This window comes from Mobula birostris, chromosome 9 (assembly GCF_030028105.1).
Source record: "Mobula birostris isolate sMobBir1 chromosome 9, sMobBir1.hap1, whole genome shotgun sequence".
Classification (NCBI taxonomy): Eukaryota; Metazoa; Chordata; class Chondrichthyes; order Myliobatiformes; family Myliobatidae; genus Mobula; species Mobula birostris.
The window spans coordinates 32,948,625-32,969,646 of NC_092378.1; the positions used below are offsets into that span (position 1 = coordinate 32,948,625).

The window sequence follows — 21,022 nt, forward strand, 5'->3', positions numbered from 1 at the left end:
CCTTTACACATGTGTACTGGAAATGACATTAAGCCATCTTGAATCTTGAATCGTTGAGGTAAAATGCAGGAAGAGGAGAAATTATTCTCTTTTAACTTTTTGTTAAAAATCTTATTTTTCAGCTGTTGGTGTACAAATTAATCTTGCAATATTGCGCCGGAAATTCTGGACCTTTACTCGACAGGTAAAATGTGACCTTTGAGTTGATACGTGATTTCTCCAATTACTTCATATAGGATGCATTTCATTTATTTTTTAGTCTGTCCTGGTCACTGTCTCGGAATCATTTCCAGCTAGTTCAATTTAATTGTCACAGAGTGGACATTTATAAATTAGTTAGCCACGCTTATAATCTTATAATGTGATAGGTTAGATATGGTGATGAGTATGATCAGAATTAGTAATTTGCAAATTACTAATAACATAGTAATTAAAACAATAATTATATCATTTATAATCATGAGTAAAAATGCAGAAAGAACATGTTTCCAAGATTATGTAGATTTTTCTCATTGTGTTATTTCATGTATCCAAAAGATGTAACGTAGCAATATTTCCTATCAGCAAATATTAGCTGTACATTTATCAATAATATCTGCATTTGTACTATAAATTTATCTCAGGGCTCTTTTCTTTAACTAGTAAAACATAAGAACTAGACTACTAGAAGCAGTTAAGCGAAACAGAGAGAAAAAGCAAAAATATCACTATTTCTATACTTCTACAAAAACATATTTCTACTACATCTGGACCTCTTGACAGACATGTTCACATTCATATGTCAAATACCTGAGACTGCACGTCACAAGGAGTAGATTGCTTAATGTACTGTATGATAGAATGATAATGTATATATTATTTTAAAATGTCTTGAAATTTATATCATGCATTTACATCAAATATTTGAAATTATAGCATTATATATTATGCGAAATTCTGCATTTCCAGTGCATTAAATATTGCTGTAAAATTCTTTACACACCATGCTCAATACATTGACATGAAATTCCTTGCTCAAATATGTGACACATTAGTGTGATAGTCACAAATTCAGATTTTCCAATGACACAATAATTGGTGTAATAATAAGTGCTACAGTCAAGGATCCAAAATTATAATGCAACATTAATAGTTTAAGAACGGGATATGGCAACATATAAATTTCAACATAGGAAACAATGATATTGAATGTTCAAGTATTACTTAAAATGTGAGAAGCTAGAAACAATTAAATAATGAAAGAGGTGAATAGGCCTGTGCACAGAGATCCTAATAAGTACTGTACTGGCTGGGTCCACCAAATAATCAAAAAATGCCGGAATGTACTGCTATATTCAGAATGAGAGAGTAATAATTGAGTAACATTATCACAGTTTGACCGTACCTGTGTACTCTGTACGGTTCTGGTCAGTAAGATTCTACCAGGTCTCATATATTTAACAAGCGTTCCTGAAATGCAGATAGTGTGATTGAGATTTTTAAAGCTTTAGGGGCAATTGATAGAACAGTTATGCATTTCCTTTGGTGGCATATCTGGTGTAAAAAAACATAATGACCTTAGAATCAGATCTAGACTAACACAGAGCAAAGTTGGAAAATAGCTTTTCACACAGAGGTTGGTAGCACTATGCAAGAAATGCTATTGAAAGTATCACCACTGCTATTATTCCCAAGACCACTTCAATCATCAGGTACCACTCCAGGTGCCCCTGCAAATGCTGCATTTGGGAATTTCTGAAATGTTTTGGGTACTTAGCTTCTTGCTACTGCTTGATAGTTTCTAACTAGGCCTCACCAGTCCTCCCCCTTTTCTTTTCCTTTTGACTTGTCTCTGAAATGTTACCTTGCAGAGTTTGCTGCTCCTTATATTATTTTAGCTTTCTCTTTTTATGATTTCTTTAAAGAAAAAACATTCTGACAAAGGGCCCAGGACCCAAATCATTTCCTTTTCACAAATACTGCCTCACGCATTCAGTTTCCAACATTTTCTGTCTTTGTTGCCAAGAGCTCTTGTATTTCATCTGTAAAGTTAATTGTTTGCTGTATGCTTTCATCTGATTTCTCCTCTAAAAATACTCAAGTTCATATAATAATATTTCATTTCAAATATTCAGCACTCTGAATACTTTGACATTATATTGCTTCATTACAATGCAGAAAATATTGCAAAGAATTCTTTGCTCTGATACTTGAAGACCATTTAATATTTATCTTAAAGATGTTCCAAAATATATTTGAAACTGGAATCCCTGAAGCTGCTCTGGTTTATAATTTTTCTAGCCAAAAAATTATTACATTAAAAGTGGAAGATAATAAAGGACCTTATTAAGGCATGTTCAGAAGCTTTTGAAACCAAATAGTTTCCATGGGAATGGATCCTGGTAATTTGATATTATGTTGTGCATGAGTTGTTAAGGCTGATCTTGTGATCTGCAGTAATGACTACACTGAGCAGAGTGGGTGTTCCTCTCCTTGAGCAAAAAGCAAACATCACGACTGAAATAAGCAGGATTTCAACAGCCTGCTTTGCCAGATTTCTTTCTGTATTTTCTTTAGTTTTGTTTAAATTGCAAGCCTATCTCACACATACCAGAAATATTTAATTTTGTATTCTGTTCTCCAGATTTCATAAACTTAGGGGAAAGGGGTAGCTGCAAAAGTAAAACAAAACCCTCTCGGAGGTTATGGTCTTTGATTAGTCGTGGTATAATGAGTACAACCATGAAGATGCCAGAACCAAGTGGACATATCAATGAACATATATATTATGGACATTAATTATCATATTAAAATTTGGCCAGGCCCATTCTTGGATCTTTAACAAAGTGTTGGTCAAGTTGACCCTGGTTTAGGATAATGACACCAGCAGTCTGTTGGTGCAGATGCCTACAAGAGCTAACTTCTGAGATATCTCTGAAAGTGGGTTTGTACATAATAACTGCACATAGAAGAATATGTTGATGAACACTTTATAAGAGTGTGTATCAGTATTTATTGAGGGACGTTATTATTGGTTCATGTTTGATTTTAATTGTGTATATAATGAGCAGGTTATGACTGACCTAAGGACTCACTTTCAAAGATTCTTCATCTCATATTCTTAATGTTATTGCTCATTTATTATTATTATTCTTTTTATGTTTGCACAGTTTGCTGGCTTTTGCACATTAGTTGCTTGTCTGTCTTGTTGTTTGCGATCTTTCATTAATTCTATTGTGTTATTTGCATTTCCTGTGAATGCCCGCAAGAAAATGAATCTCAGGGTTTTATATGATGGCATATATGGTGTGCTTTGATAATAAGTTTATTTAAACTTTGAACTTTGATTTGCATTGAAGTATGTTTGAGTATATTCCAGTAGTTAGTGTAGTAAATTATATTGATTTATACTAAGTGTACAAACTGGCTTTAACTTATTTTCTTCTTGCATTCTACTATTTGCCTTACCTGCTTCCACTTTGCAGTCCAATGATACTGATGTAAGTAGAGAGTCTTCGTGGAATGTGAATATCAAATAAAAAACCAAGCTGCAGCCTGAAGCAGCTATTATTTTGCTTTTATTTTGTGCAACTGATCAATGTCAAGGAAGCTGGAGTAAAAGGAAGTTCCACGAAAGAAAGCTAGAATAGAACTAAAAGGACAGGATCCAGGATGACCCAAATGTATCAATTATTTCAATTAAAAAATTGGAATTTCAAATATATACTAAATCACTTATTTATCTGTTCACAATATAGCTCTATATACAGATGTTTCCATCCAGACTGTAGCAGAGTATTTTAGAAGGAGGAAATTTTATTTTACATTAAATGAGGTCAACAAATATATCTATATTTCCAAATATTCTATATGTTGTGTCAACTGGAGTTACACATAGGAGCAAAATTAGACCATTCCGCCCATCAAATCTGCTCCAGCATTCTATCACATCTGATTTATTATCCCTCTCAACCCCATTCCCCTGCCTTCTCTCCATAACCTTTGACATCCTTACTAATCAAGAATCTACCAACCTCTGCTTTAAATATACCCACAGCCATTCGTGTCAATGTATTCCACAGATTAACCACCCTCTGCCTAAAGAAATCTCTCTGATCTAAAGGGAAATCCTTGTATTCAGAGACTGTGCCCTATGATTCAACTGCTATGGTTAAAAAACAGCTTTTAGCACAAGAAGGTAGAATTTGTCTTCAGACCATCTCCAAGCTTCAGCTCTCTCTCTTTTATACACACACATGCGCACACACACATGCGCACACACACATGCACACGCGCACACACACATGCCACCATATTACCCCCCCCCCCCCGATTACTTTAAATAGAATAGGCTGAGTTCCAGCAGTTGTGCTGCTTCTTGGTAGCTTGTGTAATTGACAACTACCAATACAATATACAGCTGCTTATTTAAAGGCTGTAGCTCCTTAAACTGCATGGAAGCTTTAAGAGCAGGCTCGTCATGGGTGATAATGGCTGTTGAAACAAAATTATGTATATCTGTTTAGACAGGGAAAGAGTTCTGCCTCATTGATGCTATGTCATAGATTTAAAGGTGATTTTCAAGATTACAAATAAAGCAAAGAATAATTTCAGCATTGCTTTTAACTGACTTAGACTTTCACTTCTCACTTTTCAGTGCAGCGAAATTGAAGGAAGATGTCCCATCAGCTGTGAAGATGATGTGAGTTTCCATCTATCCGTTGTTGGGTCAAATAAAAGATTTTCTTAAATGCATTTTGAAAATAACTCCAGAAGCATCACAAAACAAACTATGTTTTTTAACTCTATTACGCAGGGTCTGAACTGCTTCTTAGTGGACAACAATGGATTCATTCTAATCTCCAAGAATGAGGAAGATGTAAGTGTTTTGTTAAAATGGGGCAGAAAGAATATAAATTAAACATGGTGAGGTGACCAATGTACAATCAGATGAAAGTGGATGGACATGAAAGGGTTGGTTAAGGAGGATAGAAAAAGGTGTTATTGAGAAGGTAGCCATCTCTTTGAGAATGTAACAATACAGGGAAATAAAGGAGAAGCTGCAAGGGGTGATTGATAAGCTCATGGCCTAAGGTAGAAGGAGTCAATTTTAGAAAACCTAGCACATTTATTTTTCCTACATTTATACACTTAGTCCAGCGGTCATGGAGCATACGGATCCCTTCTTTGTAGTAGTCGGCGTCTTGGACCTCCAGAAAGTGGTCCACAGCAGGGGTGATTGATAAGTTCATGGCCTAAGGTAGAAAGAGATGAGGAGAAACTTCAAACTTTCTGCATTTTGACTCAAAGAGTTGAACTGCACATGCATGTAACAAGAGCTGTATAACTCATCTCCTTCTACCTTAGGCCACGAACTTATGAATCACCCCTGCTGTGGACCACTTCTACAAAGAAGGGATCCGTATGCTCCACGACCGCTGGACTAAGTGCGTACATGTAGGAGGGGACTATGTTGAAAAATAAATGTGCTAAGTCTTCTAAGATTGACTCTCTCTACCTTAGGCCACAAACTTATCAATCACCCCTCGCATGATTGTTCATTTCAATTTCCAGGTACATTCATTAAGGTGCCACATAAAAAGCCATTGCACAAAGTAAGCTTGCATACAATTGCTAGAGAAGGGTCAATAATAGAAATTAAAGTAGAGGTGAATGGGTCATCTTTGGATTGACAATCAATAAGAATGTGGTACCATAGAGATCAGTGATGGTGACCTCAATTAATTATAATCTGCATTCATAACCTGGATGATGAAAATGAATAGGTTAGTTAGTAAGTTATGAGGAGGATACAAGGACCCTGTAAAGGTAGATTGGTTAGATGAGAAGTCATCTTGAGTGGAAATCGGTAGACTCGAGATCAAGATTGTTTATTGTCATTTCCTGTAAACAAGTGTAAGGAGATCAACATATTTGTTACTCTGGACACACACACACAGACACACACACACACACACAGACACACACACACACACACACACACACACACACACACACACACACACACACACACACACACACACACACACACACACAGCCTTGGGTTTCTCCAGCAGATTTTTTGTTCCTGGTGGTGCAAAGGAATTCTAGTACATAAAATACAAAACATTAGCCTGCAGATACAGCAAATAATTAATTGAATGGTACTAATGGAATTTTACTCCTGAGAGGTATGAAGCATAAAATAAGGAAATTTTTAAAACAATTTTCCGGGATACAGGTGAGACTGCACTTGGAATACTGCTCACATTTATGGTGTCCATGTGAAATGAAGGATGTTTTTGCAGTGGATGTAGTGCACGGGTTCCCGAAATGAAGGAGATGATGTATGAAACACGGGATACTGAGAGGGATTGACATAGTGGACTCTACAAGGCAGCTGGAATTTGGGACATAGTTTCTGGAAAACAGGTCACCCATTAAAAAGGATATTAGGAAGAATTTCTTCTCTTAGAGGGTTGTGGACCTTTGCAGAGCTTTAAAGACAAAGTCATTAAATAAACTTGAGGCAGCAATTGACAGACTATTAAACAACAGTCAATCAGACCCGGGGAGAAAGCAGGAAGGTAATGTTCTGAGCAAGACTGGATCAGCCATGATATTGAATGACATAGCGGGTTTGAAGGTCTGATCGAGTTACTGATTTTTTCATGTTCTTGTGTTCAACTAGTTATTTCAGTGAAATAGAGATTAGCAGCACCACATCTTCCCTATCTAAACATGAGATGAAAATCTCCAGTAGAAGTCAATCCACAACATAAGAAACTGTTCCATGTAGTCATTATAAAACATTAATTAAAAACTGGAGTAAGTATAGTGCCTTACTGCATTACAATTGGGGAAAATATCAAGACCTTTGAATTAACGCATAGGAAATTTACAAGAACAACAATGAATAAAGCAGCATGTTTTATTCATTTTCAGTATTGTTCTTGTAAGTGAAAATTGTGAAAATTTTATGGATAGAATATTAATAACAGTGGAAAATCTTTATCACAATGTTGTTGACTGTACAGAAGCTCTCATTAGCAGCCTTGGGAAGGTTACCGAAATGTTCTTAACTAGGAAATAAATTCTCTGAGTTATACAAAGAAAAGATGGCTCATTTTAAATGCTGAAAATAATTTGAATACCAATACCCTCCTACCTTCTGAAACTGAGTCACTGCTCACAAATAGCAGCACATCCCTAGCATGTAAAACACAGATGCTTGCCAACAAATTGAAAATATGCCCAGCTATATACTGTCAATGAAAAGTAAGATAAATACATTGCATCCTATCACCACCCATCAGTCTATTCTGAATTATCACTATTGTCACAGAAGGGGTTTCATCAGTCCTATCAGGGTGAACTTATTCACCAATAATGTACTCCCATCAATTAGTTACGGTTTTACTAAGATCACTCAGCTCCAGTTCTCGTTATTGTCTTGCTACAAATATAGCGAAATGAGCTGAATTACAGTACCCAGCAAAGGCTCTTCAACAGTACCTCCACAGCTCGTAATCTGTAGCCCACTCGAATAGGCATCCTGGTCAGCATAGATGAGTGGGACTGAAGGGAATGTTTCTGTGCTGTATAGCCATATGACTCTAAAGGAACAAGGAAAACAGCCATGTGGAAATACCCTACACTAACATGGAAGTACAATGGATTGCTATTTCTTCATTGTCGCCAATAGAAAATGTTGCAATTCCCTGTGAACAGAATGATGGGAATGAATTCATCACTTGGACAGAGCAATTCAAGAACTTCGCTCACTTGTCCAAGGCTAATAAATGCTGTCATTGCAAGTTATGCCAGCATTTGAAAAATCAGCTAAAATGTGGAGATGTTTTCCTGCAGGAAACTGCAACTGCCTGCCAACAATTGACATAACAATTGTGGACACTTCTTCGGAGATAAAGTAAATGGTGTAAATCCTGTGATGTGTATAAGCATTCTATAGCTTTGCTAAGTATACCCGCAGAAAAAGAATCACAGGGTTGTATGTGACATGTATGTACTCTGATAATAGATTTTACTTTGAACGTTGAACTTTGAGCTTGAACTTTAATTAGTTTAGCACAACATCGTGGGCAGAAAAACCTGTTCCTGTGCTATACTGGTCTTGGTTCTATGTGATTCACTCATGTCCTTCAGCAGAACTGGTGAAATCCATAAATCAGACATTTGGGCATCTCACAAATCCACTTTGAAATATGAAAGAAATATTACATTGATAATGCAAACTGTTAACCTACTTCACACGTTTATTAACAATTCTATTAAGTATTGCAAACATCCAGCCTTAATGCCCTAGAACATGAAGTTTATTTGTTTGAAAAAGGAATTTCTTAACATTTCTGTTGACAGTGAAAGAATGTGGAAACATATCTTTCTGTCATTTATAAGGAAACCAACTGAATAAAACTTTTAAGCAAGGATAATTAGACTTACAAAGGTTTTCCTAAGGGTCATCAGTCCTTCTGGTGACTGAATAGAAATTAACTGCTACCATAGGAACACATCAACTATTTGTCACACATGTGTGAAACAGTTGATGTGTATATCATAAAACATGTAAATTAGGATCTTTGCCTCTCAGGGTATTCACACATCCAGTCAACCTAACTTTAAAGAAGCAAAATGAGGAATATCTAATTAGTGGTTACCATGGTAATGCAGCTATGTGTGATAAACTGCAATTGCACAGAATTAGTAGCTTCTTCAGTCAAAGCCTTCATTTATGCCTGATAATTCTTTCAAAAGCAATGCAGTAACAGCACTGAACATGTAGTCTCATTCCCAAATGTGTTATTAACAGCCAAGTCTGTAATTCTTCCTTGCATCCCACCACACTAAAAATATTCCTATTATGTACGTACATATAATTCTGTAGTAGTAATTCTAATTCAATACAATTATACCAAAAATGTCCCACAGTAAATTTAAAGTGGTGCAAAGTTATGCTGAAATTCAATACAATTATACCAAAAAGATCCCATGGTAAATTTAAAGTGGTGCAAAGTTATGCTGACCAACTTTTGGTGCTGAAACTCCCTGAAGCTTCCAAACTTGTCCACAGCACATGTGCACATTTCTTAAATGCACCGTTTAAGAAAGGAGAGACAGAAGAAAATGAGAAACTACAAATCAGCTAATCTGACATCTGGTGTTGGCAAAATGCTCATGGAAATGATATCAAAACACTTGAGAGCCGTAATATGATTTGACAAAATCAATGTGATTCCAGAGGCATGGAGATGAAGGAAGGGTGGGGATGGGGTAAGGCTGGGACCAGTCCAGATTTTCAGAAGAGTTGATTTTCATTGGGGTTGGCAGTAGCATTTCATATAATATCCTGCCATCCCAGCAACCAGCCTGCTAAATCTTCATTGTACTCCCTTCATGGCAAGCATATCTTTCCTCGGATAACAAAGCCAAAACTACACACAAAGCTCCAGATGGACTGTAGAAAGACACTAAGACTTCCATGTTCCTGTATTCAAATCCATCTGCATTGAATGCCCTTGTAATATTTGCCTTCCTAAGTGCTTGCTCCACCTTGCTTTCAGAGATTGGTATACAGTACAAGGACACCAAGATTTTGTTGCACCTTCCCTTAACCCAATCTATCACCATTCAGATAATAATCTCACCTTTTGTCTATAGAACTGAAGTGGATAATCTCACATTTATTCATGTTAAACTACATCTGCCATGTATTTGCCCAATCAGTCAACTTGTCTAAATTACATTGGAGTTTCTTTGCACTCTCTTCACATCATATTGTACATTCCTCCCACCTCCCTGGAACGTTTCGGACATAGGAACTAAATGTAACTTCATAACTGTATGTAAAGTTTGCAAGTGACATAATCCTATTAATGCTTTTCAAGAACTGCAATAAAACACAACCAGGGGGAGGGGCTACTGTCTCACAGCTTCAGCAACCCAGTACAATCCTCACCTGTGGTGCTGTCTGTTAGGAGTCTGCATGCTCTCCCTGTAACCCTGGGGGTTTCCTCCAGATGTCCTGGATTCTTCCTACATCACAAGATGCAAATGGTAACTTAATTAGTCACTAGACAATTGGTCCGAGACTATAGGGGAGTGGTGGAACCTGTGGGGAGAATAAAAAATGGGAATAAAAACAGTAAGAGTACTGTTAATAGCTGATTGTCAATGCAGACTTGGTAGGCTGAAGAGCCAGTATTTTCCCCACTATCAACATTAAACTCATTTCCAGTTTTCTCCTTTCCTCCATTTTTAAATAATGAGATGATGTTGCAGCCTCAAACCTGTAGGAACTGATTCAGAGTCTTAAGAATTTTGAAAGATGACCATCAATATGTCCACTATTTCTTTGGAACTTCCTTTAGTACTCTGAGATGTAGATTAGGCCCCTGGGATTTGCCAGACTTCAACTCCACTAATTTCATGGAGACTATTTCTTTACCAATACTGATTTCCTTCAGTTCTTTATTCCAGACCCTTAATTTAGTAACATACCCAGTCATATGTTTAATTTAAATTGTGCTAAATGAAATGATACTAATTACACTAGGGCATTATTTAACTCTCAACACTTCTCATCATAACCTCAGGATCTCTAGAGGGTTTTTTCATGCTTTCAAGGCAGAGGTGGAAAGATTTTAGAGGAAGGGAATCAAAGGATATGGCAATCAGCCAGAAATGCGGATGGAGACCAGGGCTGGGCACGGTTTTTTTGAATGGTAGGACGGGTGTGAAATGCTATACCAGCTGTTCCCAGTTCAAGTTCTAATATGAAGCATGCCGAACACCCTCTCAGTGAATAGATTAAAGTGCATAAACTCAATATCCACTGGAGACAGGTGGAGCATATGAATCATGATGTCAATCAACGTGGTCGAAATTGGAATTGAAATTAGTGTATTATTTGTCACATCTATCCAGATACAGTGAAAAGCTCATCTTGCATTTTGTTCATACAGATCAGACCATTACACAGTGCAATGAGATAGCAACAACTGTAGATAAAACAACAAATGAATGCCAAGCAAGTACTGTGCAGGTAGATAATAAGGTACAATAACATAACAAGGTAGATTGTGAAGTCAATAGTCTGTCTTATCTTACTAGGGAACCATGCAGTAGTCTTATAGCAGCGGGGTAGAAGCCATTTTTAAGTCTAATGGTACATGCTTTCAGGCTGTGATATTACTGGCTGAGGGGCAACCTGATGGAGGAACATAAGGTTATGAGGCGCACAGAAGAGACTGATAGTCGGAAAGAAATCTGTCCGAAAACTTACTGGCAGCGGAGGTGGTGGAAGCAGATATGATAGCAACATCTCACATTCCTGGGAGCACACATCAGTCACAACCGCTCACGCTTCCGGAACACATTCTATACAATCTGAAAAGTTTGCCAATGCCTCTACTTTCTGAGGCAGCTGAAGAGAGTCGGAATCAGATTTGATATCACTGGCATATGTCATGAAAGTTGTAGTTTTGCTGCAGCAGTAGATTGCAATAAATTACAGTAAGAAGTATGTATAAAAAATGAAAGTTACATTAAATAAGCAGTGTGAAAAGTGAGAAAAAAGTACTGAGCTGGTGCTCATAGGTTCATTGTCCATTCAGAAATCTGATGGTAAAGGGAAAGAAGCTGTTCCTGAAATGTTGAATATGTGTCTTCAGGTTCCTGCACCTCCTCCTTGATGGTAGCAATGAGAAGAGGACATGTCCTGGGTGATGGAGGTCCTCAGTTAAGGATCCCACCTTTTTGAGGCATTGCCTTTTGAAGGTATCCTCAATGCTGGAGAGACTAGTGACTATGATGGAACTGGCTGAGTTTACAACTTTCTGCAACTTTTTTGGAGCCTGGGCAGTTGCCCCTCCATACCAGATAGTGATGCAACCAGTTAGAATTCTCTCTACAGTACATCTGTAGAAATTTCCAAGTGTCTTTGGTGACATACTAATTCTCCTCAAACTCCTAATGAAAATATACCCACTGCCATGCCTCCTTTGTAATTGCATCATTATATTGTACTCAAAGACTCCTTTTTCATAACATTGACCAACTGCTATCTCTAACTCACTCCTCTTTATCTCTAGTTTAGGGGCCAACAGCTGTTGTGTCACTGGCAAATTTATAGATGGCACTGGAGCTGTTGAGCTGTGCCTAGCCACACAGCGGTGGGTGTGGAGAGAGTAGAGCAGTGGATCAGGCACGCACCCTTGAGGGGTGCCAGTGCACCAGTGTTGATTGTCAGTGAGCAGGAAATGTTATTTCTGATCTGCACAGACTGTGGCCTCCCAGTGAGGAAGTCAAGGATCCATTTGCAGAAGGGGATACTGAAAGCTGGACTAGGCACATCTCTGCTCACATCCTTCTACAAATGCATAGTAGAGAGTATCCTAACATGCTACATCACTACGTGGTACAGAAACTGCAAAGTAGCGGACAGGGAAGCTCCACAAAAGGTAGTTAAAACTGCCCAATGCATCACTGGCACCACCTACCCACCATCAAGGACATGTATACAAAATGTGCTACAAAAAGGCCAGTAACATCATGAAGGATACCACCCACCCTGCTAATGTACTCTTTGTCCCACTCCCATCAGGGAGGAGGCTAAGTAGCATCCATCCCAGGACCAACAAAGTTCAAAATTCAAAGTAAATTTATTATCGAAGTACATATATATCACCATATACAACCCTGAGATTTTTTTTCTTGCGGGCGTGCTCATTAACTCCAAGAAACATAAAAGAATCAATGAAAGACTACAACCAACAAGATGGACAAGCGACAACAATCAAACTTAAAAATAATTACTTTCCCTAAACAGTAAGGCTGATCAACATCCCCATCCACTAACCAACACCACCAAACCACCACACCACCACCCCCCCAACCAGTACTTTATTATTTCCTGTCAGAGTCACCTTATGTACAGGCACTCCGGTGCCTAGTGTCACTTTATGGACATAGAATCAATCTATGTATATAAGCTATCTGTGTATTTATATTTATGGTGTTTTTTATTATTACTGTGCTTTTATTTTGTGGTGCATTGGATCCAGAGAAATTATTCTTTCGTTCTCCTTTACATTTTGTGTACCAGAAATGACATTAAACAATCTTGAATCTTGAATCTTGAAGAGAGACTGAGGCAGCGCGTGAAATAGACAAGGAATAGAGGGATAAGGACCATGTGAAGGTAGATGGAGTTTGACTTCATGGTCAGCACAGTCATGATGGGCTGATGGGCCTGTTCCAATTAGTTAAACAGTTTAAATCTATTTCATACTCGTAGCAAAATATCACAAGGTATTCCACTGAAATGTCATTAAACAGAATTTGATATACTGTATGCCATATAAATAAATATCAGACCAGATTTTTGTACGGGCAAGTAGGTTTTAAGGAGTGGCTCAAAGAATCAAAGAAAAAGGTAAAAAGATGGGAAGGTATTAGGGGAGAGCTCCATAATTTAGGACCTTCGTAGTTAAGGTATAGCTGCCAATAATTGAGCATTTAAATTCAGCAGTGATGAGGCCCCTATACTCAAACGATCCCCTTGTTGCTCTCTCTCCTTCGATGGAGAGAGAGAGCCTGTTGGTCCTCGACATGGGGGCCTTGGAGAAGCGGCGCGGAAGATTATGACATGAGAACAGTGAGTTGCTGGTCTCCACCCTCGTTGTCGCTGGAGAGAGAGAGAGCCCGTCTGAAATACTGAAGTGCTGGTTTGCGAACTGTAGTTTAATAGACTCTTTGGTGCTTCGCTGCTGCTTGCATGGAGGGGGAGGGAATGGGTGGAGGGGGTGTCAGTGCTTTTTCTGGCATGGCTGGGGGTGGGGGGGACAGTCCATGCTTGTGCTGGGGGGGAGTAAGGGAGACTTTGGAGCTTTGATGTTGCTATCGTTCTGTGGGATTTCTTTGTTTCATGGATGGCTGTGAAGAGGACAAATTTCAGGATGTACACTGTATACATTGATATTAAATCACAAACAAGAGAAAATCTGTAGATGCTGGAAATCCAAGCAACAGACACAAACTTCAGGAGGAACTCAGCAGGCCAGGCAGCATCAATGGAAAAGAGTACAGTCAACGTTTTGGCCCGAAATGTTTGCCACCTGGCCTGTTGAGTTCCTCCAGCATTTTGTGTGTGTTGCTCTGATATTAAATGTACTTTGAAACTTCAAAACTTTTTGAGTTCAATATGTATCTCAAAGAGTTAGAGGGGATTACAAAATGGACAAGATTATGAAGGGATTTGATCACAACAACCAGAATGTAAATCTGAAGACTTACTTAGCAAGGAGCCTGTGCAACTCAGTACACACAGGATGATGAGTGTAAGTTAGGAGATATAAGCAGCAGAGTTTTGTATAACCTCAGATTTACAAGGCTGTAATGAAGGATGAAGACAGGAGTCGATTGAAATAACCAAGTTTTGGGATAATGATTGGAAGGATGAGGATTTTAGCAGCAGATTAGTTAATTTCATAATTTTCTAATTTCTTTCCTTTCACATTCAGACAGGAAAGTTCCTGGGAGAAGTGGATGGATCAATAATGACACAACTGGTAAACATGGGAATGTTCAATGAGTAAGATATTGTTTTCTAATCTTTGTTGCAGTGATTGAGATTTAGATTTAGATATGTACCTGGTGGGTGTGGTAACTTCTACTTTGAAAACGGACCACTCGACAACTTCATGCCGAAACAATGACTTTATCTGGGACGGCAAAACCAATATTTACATACAGAGGCTTTCACTGAACCATACTACATGGCAGAGAAACTATACACATGCACACCGGAGGAAAAACTGAAGTTTTTTCAATCCCAGAACCAACCTTTCTTTACAAAGCAGCTTCTGCTAGCGAGAGTATTGCTATATTACCATTATCCTAATTAGTATTAACTTATTTTTATAATGCTCACATTACAACACTTATCCCCCTTTAAATTCCAACATACCCCAAATGTGAAAAGAAGAACTGGGAAACAAAAACGGTGGTGTCATTTGCTTGCATACCCCTGAAACTTATACTAGTGTCTCAGCAACAGTTTACCAATACAAAACACCTGAGAAACGTGGCAGATTCAACATTCAGTCTAACAAAAAAAACTGTCCAGTCAAAGATTCAGTCTGTCAAGAGGTTTATGAGTGCGCTGTGATCTGCGCACTACCCCTGGTGACCTAGCAGGCACCACTGGTGAGGGTGTTTTGGGTGGATCTGGTGTTGGGGACATGAGAGGGGTCTGTGTGTCCGTGTGAGAATGTCCATCCTCTTCAGGGGACCCAGACCCATCTGCCAGCGTCTCTCCCTCTGGCAAAGTCACTGGCGGACATGCTCCCACTGTAGTCTGTCTCACCATTGGAAAATCCGTGGAACTGTCTGCCTCTGAACCTGCATCATGACGCAGGCGCACATGGTCGTGATGTCTGTGGAAAACACATCCGTCAGTCAGCTTAACAACATAGGAGACTGGACCACTCTGCTTAAGAATAACCCCAGTTAGCCATTGCTGATTGTTGTTACCGCTGAAGTTCCTCACATAGACATTGTCATCCGGTTTTAACTGTCTCTCTCGCGTATGTTGATCATGTCCCTCCTTTTGCTTTTCCTGCTTTCTCTCCACTTTCGCCTTCATGTCCGGGCGCAGCAGGTCCAATCTTGACTTGGGCCTACGCCCCATCAGCATCTCTGCTGGAGTGTGGGCAGTCGTAGTCTGTGGCGTAAGGCAGTATTTAAACAGGAAACATGAAAGTCGAGTACTATGAGAATCCCCTGTCATCCACTTCAGACCTTCCTTCACTGTCTGAACAGCCCGCTCAGCCAAGCCATTTGAGGCTGGGTGGAAAGGGGCTGTCCGAATGTTATGAATGCCATTCTGCTGTATGAACTCACTGGTGAATGTCGGGCCATTATCAGTGACCAGAGTGTCAGGCAACCCGTGGACTGCAAACACTTGCTTGAGTTTGTCTATGGTTGAGGGGACTGTGATGTTGCTCATGATGTGCGTTTCTATCCACTTGGAATGCGCATTCACCATTACAAGAAACATCTGCCCCATAAAGGGGCCAGCAAAGTACAAATGTAGTTTAGACCAGGGGTGGTCTGGCCACTCCCATGGGTGCAAAGGAGCTGGTGATGTTATGTTCTGATTGGTCTGACATTATATGCATGATTTTACCTTGCTCTCCAGATCCTGATCCATTCTTGAGCATCAGACGTAGGATCTTGCAAGGCTTTTCATTCGAGACACACCTGGATGAGTCTCATGAATTTCCTCCACAATCTGTGGACGGCCAGGGGAGGCACGATGACCCTTGGCCCCCAGGAAATGCAGCCATCCTGCAGACTGAGTTCTGTCTTGCGTTTGGCATAAGGCCTGAGTTCCTCTCCTTCCACGACTCTGGGCCAACCTTGTAAAAGGAAAGTCTTGACTTGGGACAGGACTGGGTCCCTCTCTGTCCACTGCTTGATCTGGGTCACCTTTACAGGTGTCTCTGACAGCCTCTCCAATGAAAACACAGTGTCTGGAGGCACATATGTAGAAGCAGGTGTTTCCGGTAAAGGTAGTCGACTCAGTGCATCGGCATTTGCATTATCCCCACCCACTCTGTACACTATAGTGTACCGGTAGGCTGACAATGTGAGAACCCAACGCTGTATCCTGGCTGAGGCTAGCGGTGGGATGCATCTGGTCTCACTGAACAGGCTCATCAGTGGTTTATGGTCTGTATAAATTGTAAATACGCGTCCATAAAGGTACTGATGAAAGCGTTTGACTGCGAAAACAATGGTCAGACCTCCTTTGACTAGCTGTGAATATCCCTTCTCAGCAGCTGTCAGAGTACGTGAAGCAAAACCAACAGACTTCTCTGAACGGTCCTCCATTACATGCGAGAGAACTGCCCCGACTCCATAGGGCGAGGCATTGCATGCAAGGGTGATCTCCTTATCTGGGTCATAGTGAACAAGCAGCTTCGCTGAGTGGAGGAGTTCTTTCACTTCCTTGAAAGCTTTCTCCTGCTCTTCACCCCACTGCCACTTAGTGTCACTGTGAAGCAGCTTATACAGTGGGGTCAAAACCCTTGAGCGGTCAGGAAGAAACTTGCCATCATAATTCACCATGCCCAAAAATGATCTGAGTTCAGTGACAGTCTTGGGGCTTGGGGCCTCCTTAATAGCTCTCACTTTGTCTTCCACTGGGCAGGGCCCCTCAGCTGTGATCTTGTGTCCCAGGTAAGTCACACTCGATGCCAGGAACACACATTTTCCGTGTTTCAACCGCAGCCCTGCGTCTGAGAGCCTCTTCAGCACTTGTTCTAAGTTAGTCAGATGCTCCACCTCCATAGCCCCTGTGATCAAAATATCATCAAGGTACACTGCTACGTGCGGAATCCCCTGCAGCAAAGTGTCCATTGTCCTTTGGAAAATGGCAGGGCTGGACGCCACTCCAAACACCAGGCAATTGTACTTGAATAATCCCTTGTGCATGTTAATTGTGACGTACTCCTTTGAATCCTCGTCGAGCAGCAGCTGTTGGTAGGCGTGGCTCATGTCCAGCTTTGTGAACGGCTTACCCCCTGACAGGGTCGCAAACACGTCATCCACCCGTGGCAATGGGTACTCCTCCAGCCTAGAGACCTGATTCACCGTAAGCTTATAATCCTCACATATCCTCACCGTTTTGTCTGCCTTCAAAACTGGAACAATGGGAGCCACCCACCTTGAAAACTGGATGGGCTCAATGATGCCCCAGTAAACGTTCCAGCTCCTCCTCGACTTTGCCTTTCATGGCATAGGGCACCGACCTGGGCTTAAAAAAACGTGGTGTAGCCTCAGGGTCGACATGGAGTTTCACTGCCATGCCCTTCAGTATTCCTCACTCATCCCTGAAAACGTCACTGTACCGCTGCAGAATGCCCTCTGTCGTGTATGCATACTTAATTTCATGCCAGCTGAGCCGGATTTTGCAAAGCCAATCGCGGCCCAAAAGACTGGGCCCCCTGCCCTTAGCTATCACTAGTCTGGCTTCAGCCTTCTGACCCCCGGCTGAGATGTCCACATATAACACCCCTAAATGAGGTATGGGCTGCCCCGTATAGGTCCTGAGTTTGAGCTTTGGTGGTCTAATGGGAGGCAGGTTAGACCCCCATGTCCTCCTGTAGGTCTCCTCACTAATGACTGATGCCATAGCCCCTGAATCAATCTCAAACTTAAAGTCCTTTCCCCTGACAGTGACTGTGGCATAATATGGTTCAGGTGGTACCTCATCTGTTTCCACTCCAAACATATTGTAGGCACACGCTGCCTCTTCGTCTGCTTCTTCTAGAAGGTGTGTGGCTGCCTGAGCCTGTTGAGCTTTCCCCTGCCCAGGCTTAACCTTACCCTTTGAACTTCTGCACTTTTTAGCTAAATGTCCCTTTTTGCTACAAGCATGGCAGACAGTGTCTTTGAATTTGCAATCATTTGCATAGTGCATCCCTCCACATCGGAAACATTCCACCCGCTTTGCCTGTTTGCCAGTCTCCCTCTTGACTTGGTGCACTGCCGCCAACTGTGACCCCCCCATGTCCTCTCTGGATATCCTTGGCATTATTAGCAGCCATCTCCATGCCTTGGGAAATCTCTAGGGCTTCCTTGAAAGTCAACGGTGGGGTTTCCCCCATCAGGCAGCGTTGTATGCCGTCATTATTAATGCCGCATACCAATCTATCACAGAGCATGTTTTCCAACACTGCCCCGAAATCACACTGCTCCGACAGGTGTCAAAGCTCGGCCACAAAATTGGCCACGGACTGACCTGGCTTCCTGAAATGGCTGTGAAACTTAAACCGTTGGACTATCACAGAAGGTTTCGGATTGTGGTGGTTCCCCACGAGCTTGACCAGTTCATCATATGGAATTTCCCCCGGTTTCTGCGGTGTGGCTAAGTTCCTTTGCACCACATGCACTCAGGAGAATAGAGTGCTTCTTAGCCTCCTCAGTAATTCCATTAGCACAGAAAAAGTGTCCCAACCTTTCCTCATGCTCCGGCCAGTCCTCATTCCCCTCCACAAATTCACCGATAGTCCCAGCCATAGCCATCTGAACACGAGGCTCCTCGACCCCACGCAGCTCCTGTTCAGACACCGGCGCCCTTTGCCTCTCGACCCCGCGCTGCTCCTCCTCGGCACTGCTGCTCATACGTCACCGCCTAACTAGCTAGCACACTGTAGCCTAGATAAAGCTAGCAACAAAAAATGAAACAGGACGACAAGTCCAAAAAAAAACCAGTTCACACCGTCACCAAAAATATGTGGTCACTTCTACTTTGAAAAAGGACCACTCGAAAACTTCATGCCGAAAGAACGACTTTACCTGGGACGGCAAAACCAATACTTACATACAGAGGCTTTCACTGAACCGTACTACATGGCAGAGAAACTATACACATGCACACTGGAGGAAAAAGAGAAGTAAATCCCCTCAACCCCGGAACCAGCCTCTCTTTACAAAACAGCTTCCCCGAGCAGGAGTATTGCTGTATTACCATTATGTAACAAGTAATCTCTGCTTTGTACCAGTGGCTTCCAGGAAAGATTGGATGGCAACCGAGGAAGGTTGGTGATGCTGGAGAGACAGCTGCCCTCCAGGAAAGACTGGCACGGGCTCACAAGGCTAGCAACCTTGTGGGCAGCACTCGCAAGAGGGCACCACTCAAGCTATGATTGAACACAAAGAGCAATACCCCCAGAGTCTCCCGAGAGGGGGGGAGGGGGGGGAGGATGAGAGACTTAATGGGACGGTCATACCAGCAACAGCCAGGACAGGAAACATGACTACGAGGAAGCTAAGGCAAACAACACTGACTGGAGAGGAATTTGCGGTAAGGTGTCATTGTGGGAAAGTCTGCAAAAACATCAGAGGGCTCAAGATACACCAGAGCAGGTCTAGATGTGGATCAATGGTGACCCAAGTGCAGCGCACGGACTTAGTGTCCAGTGAGACGAAGGAGAATTCCAGCCAGGAAGCACCCCATAGAGCTGAAGATCTCTCCGCACTTAAGTCGCCTTAGCACCGGACAACAGACCTAGTGAGTTCCTCTTCGGCTACCCCAATCCATTCGTCAAGGAAAGACAGGATCAAATGGCCTAGATCATCAGACAACATTGCCTGGATGCAGTTCGATGATGATCTAGACGGCATCCTGGAAGTTGCCTTAGCAGGTCCAGTACACAGAAAGATCGACTCACTCACAGCCATAGCGTACAATCTAGCTAAGGAACGATTTGGCCCAATGGAGTGGAAAAGCCAGCTGGAGTTACCGCGGCAACCAAATAGGAGGGAAAGGGATGTTCATCGCTTGAGAGGCGAATTAAAGACGCTCAGCAAGAGGTTTAGAACCAGCTCACCGGCCGAAAAAGAAGGTATCAAGGACTTAACCAGTATGCTGCGGGAAAAGCTGTGCAAACTCCGGAGGGCGGAACATCTGCGACAGTAAAGAAGGAAGAAAGAGAAGAGGTGAGCACAGTTTGTGAGAGATCCATTCAGCTTCACCAGGACTCTTCTCAGCCAACAAAAATCTGGTCTACTATCCAGCTCGAAGCCAGAGGTGGAGGAGTTCCTGCAGGAGGCACACAGCGACCCACGGAGGGGTCAGGGACTAGGAACCAATCGGGCTGTGCGTAGACCGGAAAATCCATCAATTGAGCTGAATGTGAAGGAGCCTACATGGCAGGAAATCCAGGACATCATCCGGAAAGCTAAAGCATCAGCTGCCCCAGGCCCAAGCAGCATACCTTATAAGGAGTATAAGAAATGCCCAAAGCTTCTTCGGAGGCTGTGGAAGGTCATGAGAAAGATCTGGGCCAAGGTACTATTCTATCAAGTTGGAAATTGGCCCAGAGATTCTTCCTCAATTGCCCACTTTAGGACAATTTCTCTCCTGAATGTGGAATGTAAGATTTTCTTTTCTGTGCTCGCAAGAAGGCTGACTTCTTACATGACGCAGAACCACTATATCAACACATCCATCCAG

At 41.5% G+C, this 21,022-nt stretch overlaps 1 protein-coding gene across 1 annotated transcript in view; it reads left to right on the forward strand.

Moving 5' to 3' along the window:
• cacna2d4a (calcium channel, voltage-dependent, alpha 2/delta subunit 4a) overlaps positions 1 to 21,022 on the forward strand; it is a 359,181-nt gene that overhangs the window by 258,931 nt on the left and 79,228 nt on the right. The window contains exons 26-29 of the mRNA XM_072269300.1: positions 123 to 184; positions 4,637 to 4,681; positions 4,796 to 4,858; positions 14,520 to 14,590. Of these exons, the coding sequence (XP_072125401.1) occupies positions 123 to 184; positions 4,637 to 4,681; positions 4,796 to 4,858; positions 14,520 to 14,590 (241 nt within the window). The remainder of the gene's footprint in view (positions 1 to 122; positions 185 to 4,636; positions 4,682 to 4,795; positions 4,859 to 14,519; positions 14,591 to 21,022) is intronic.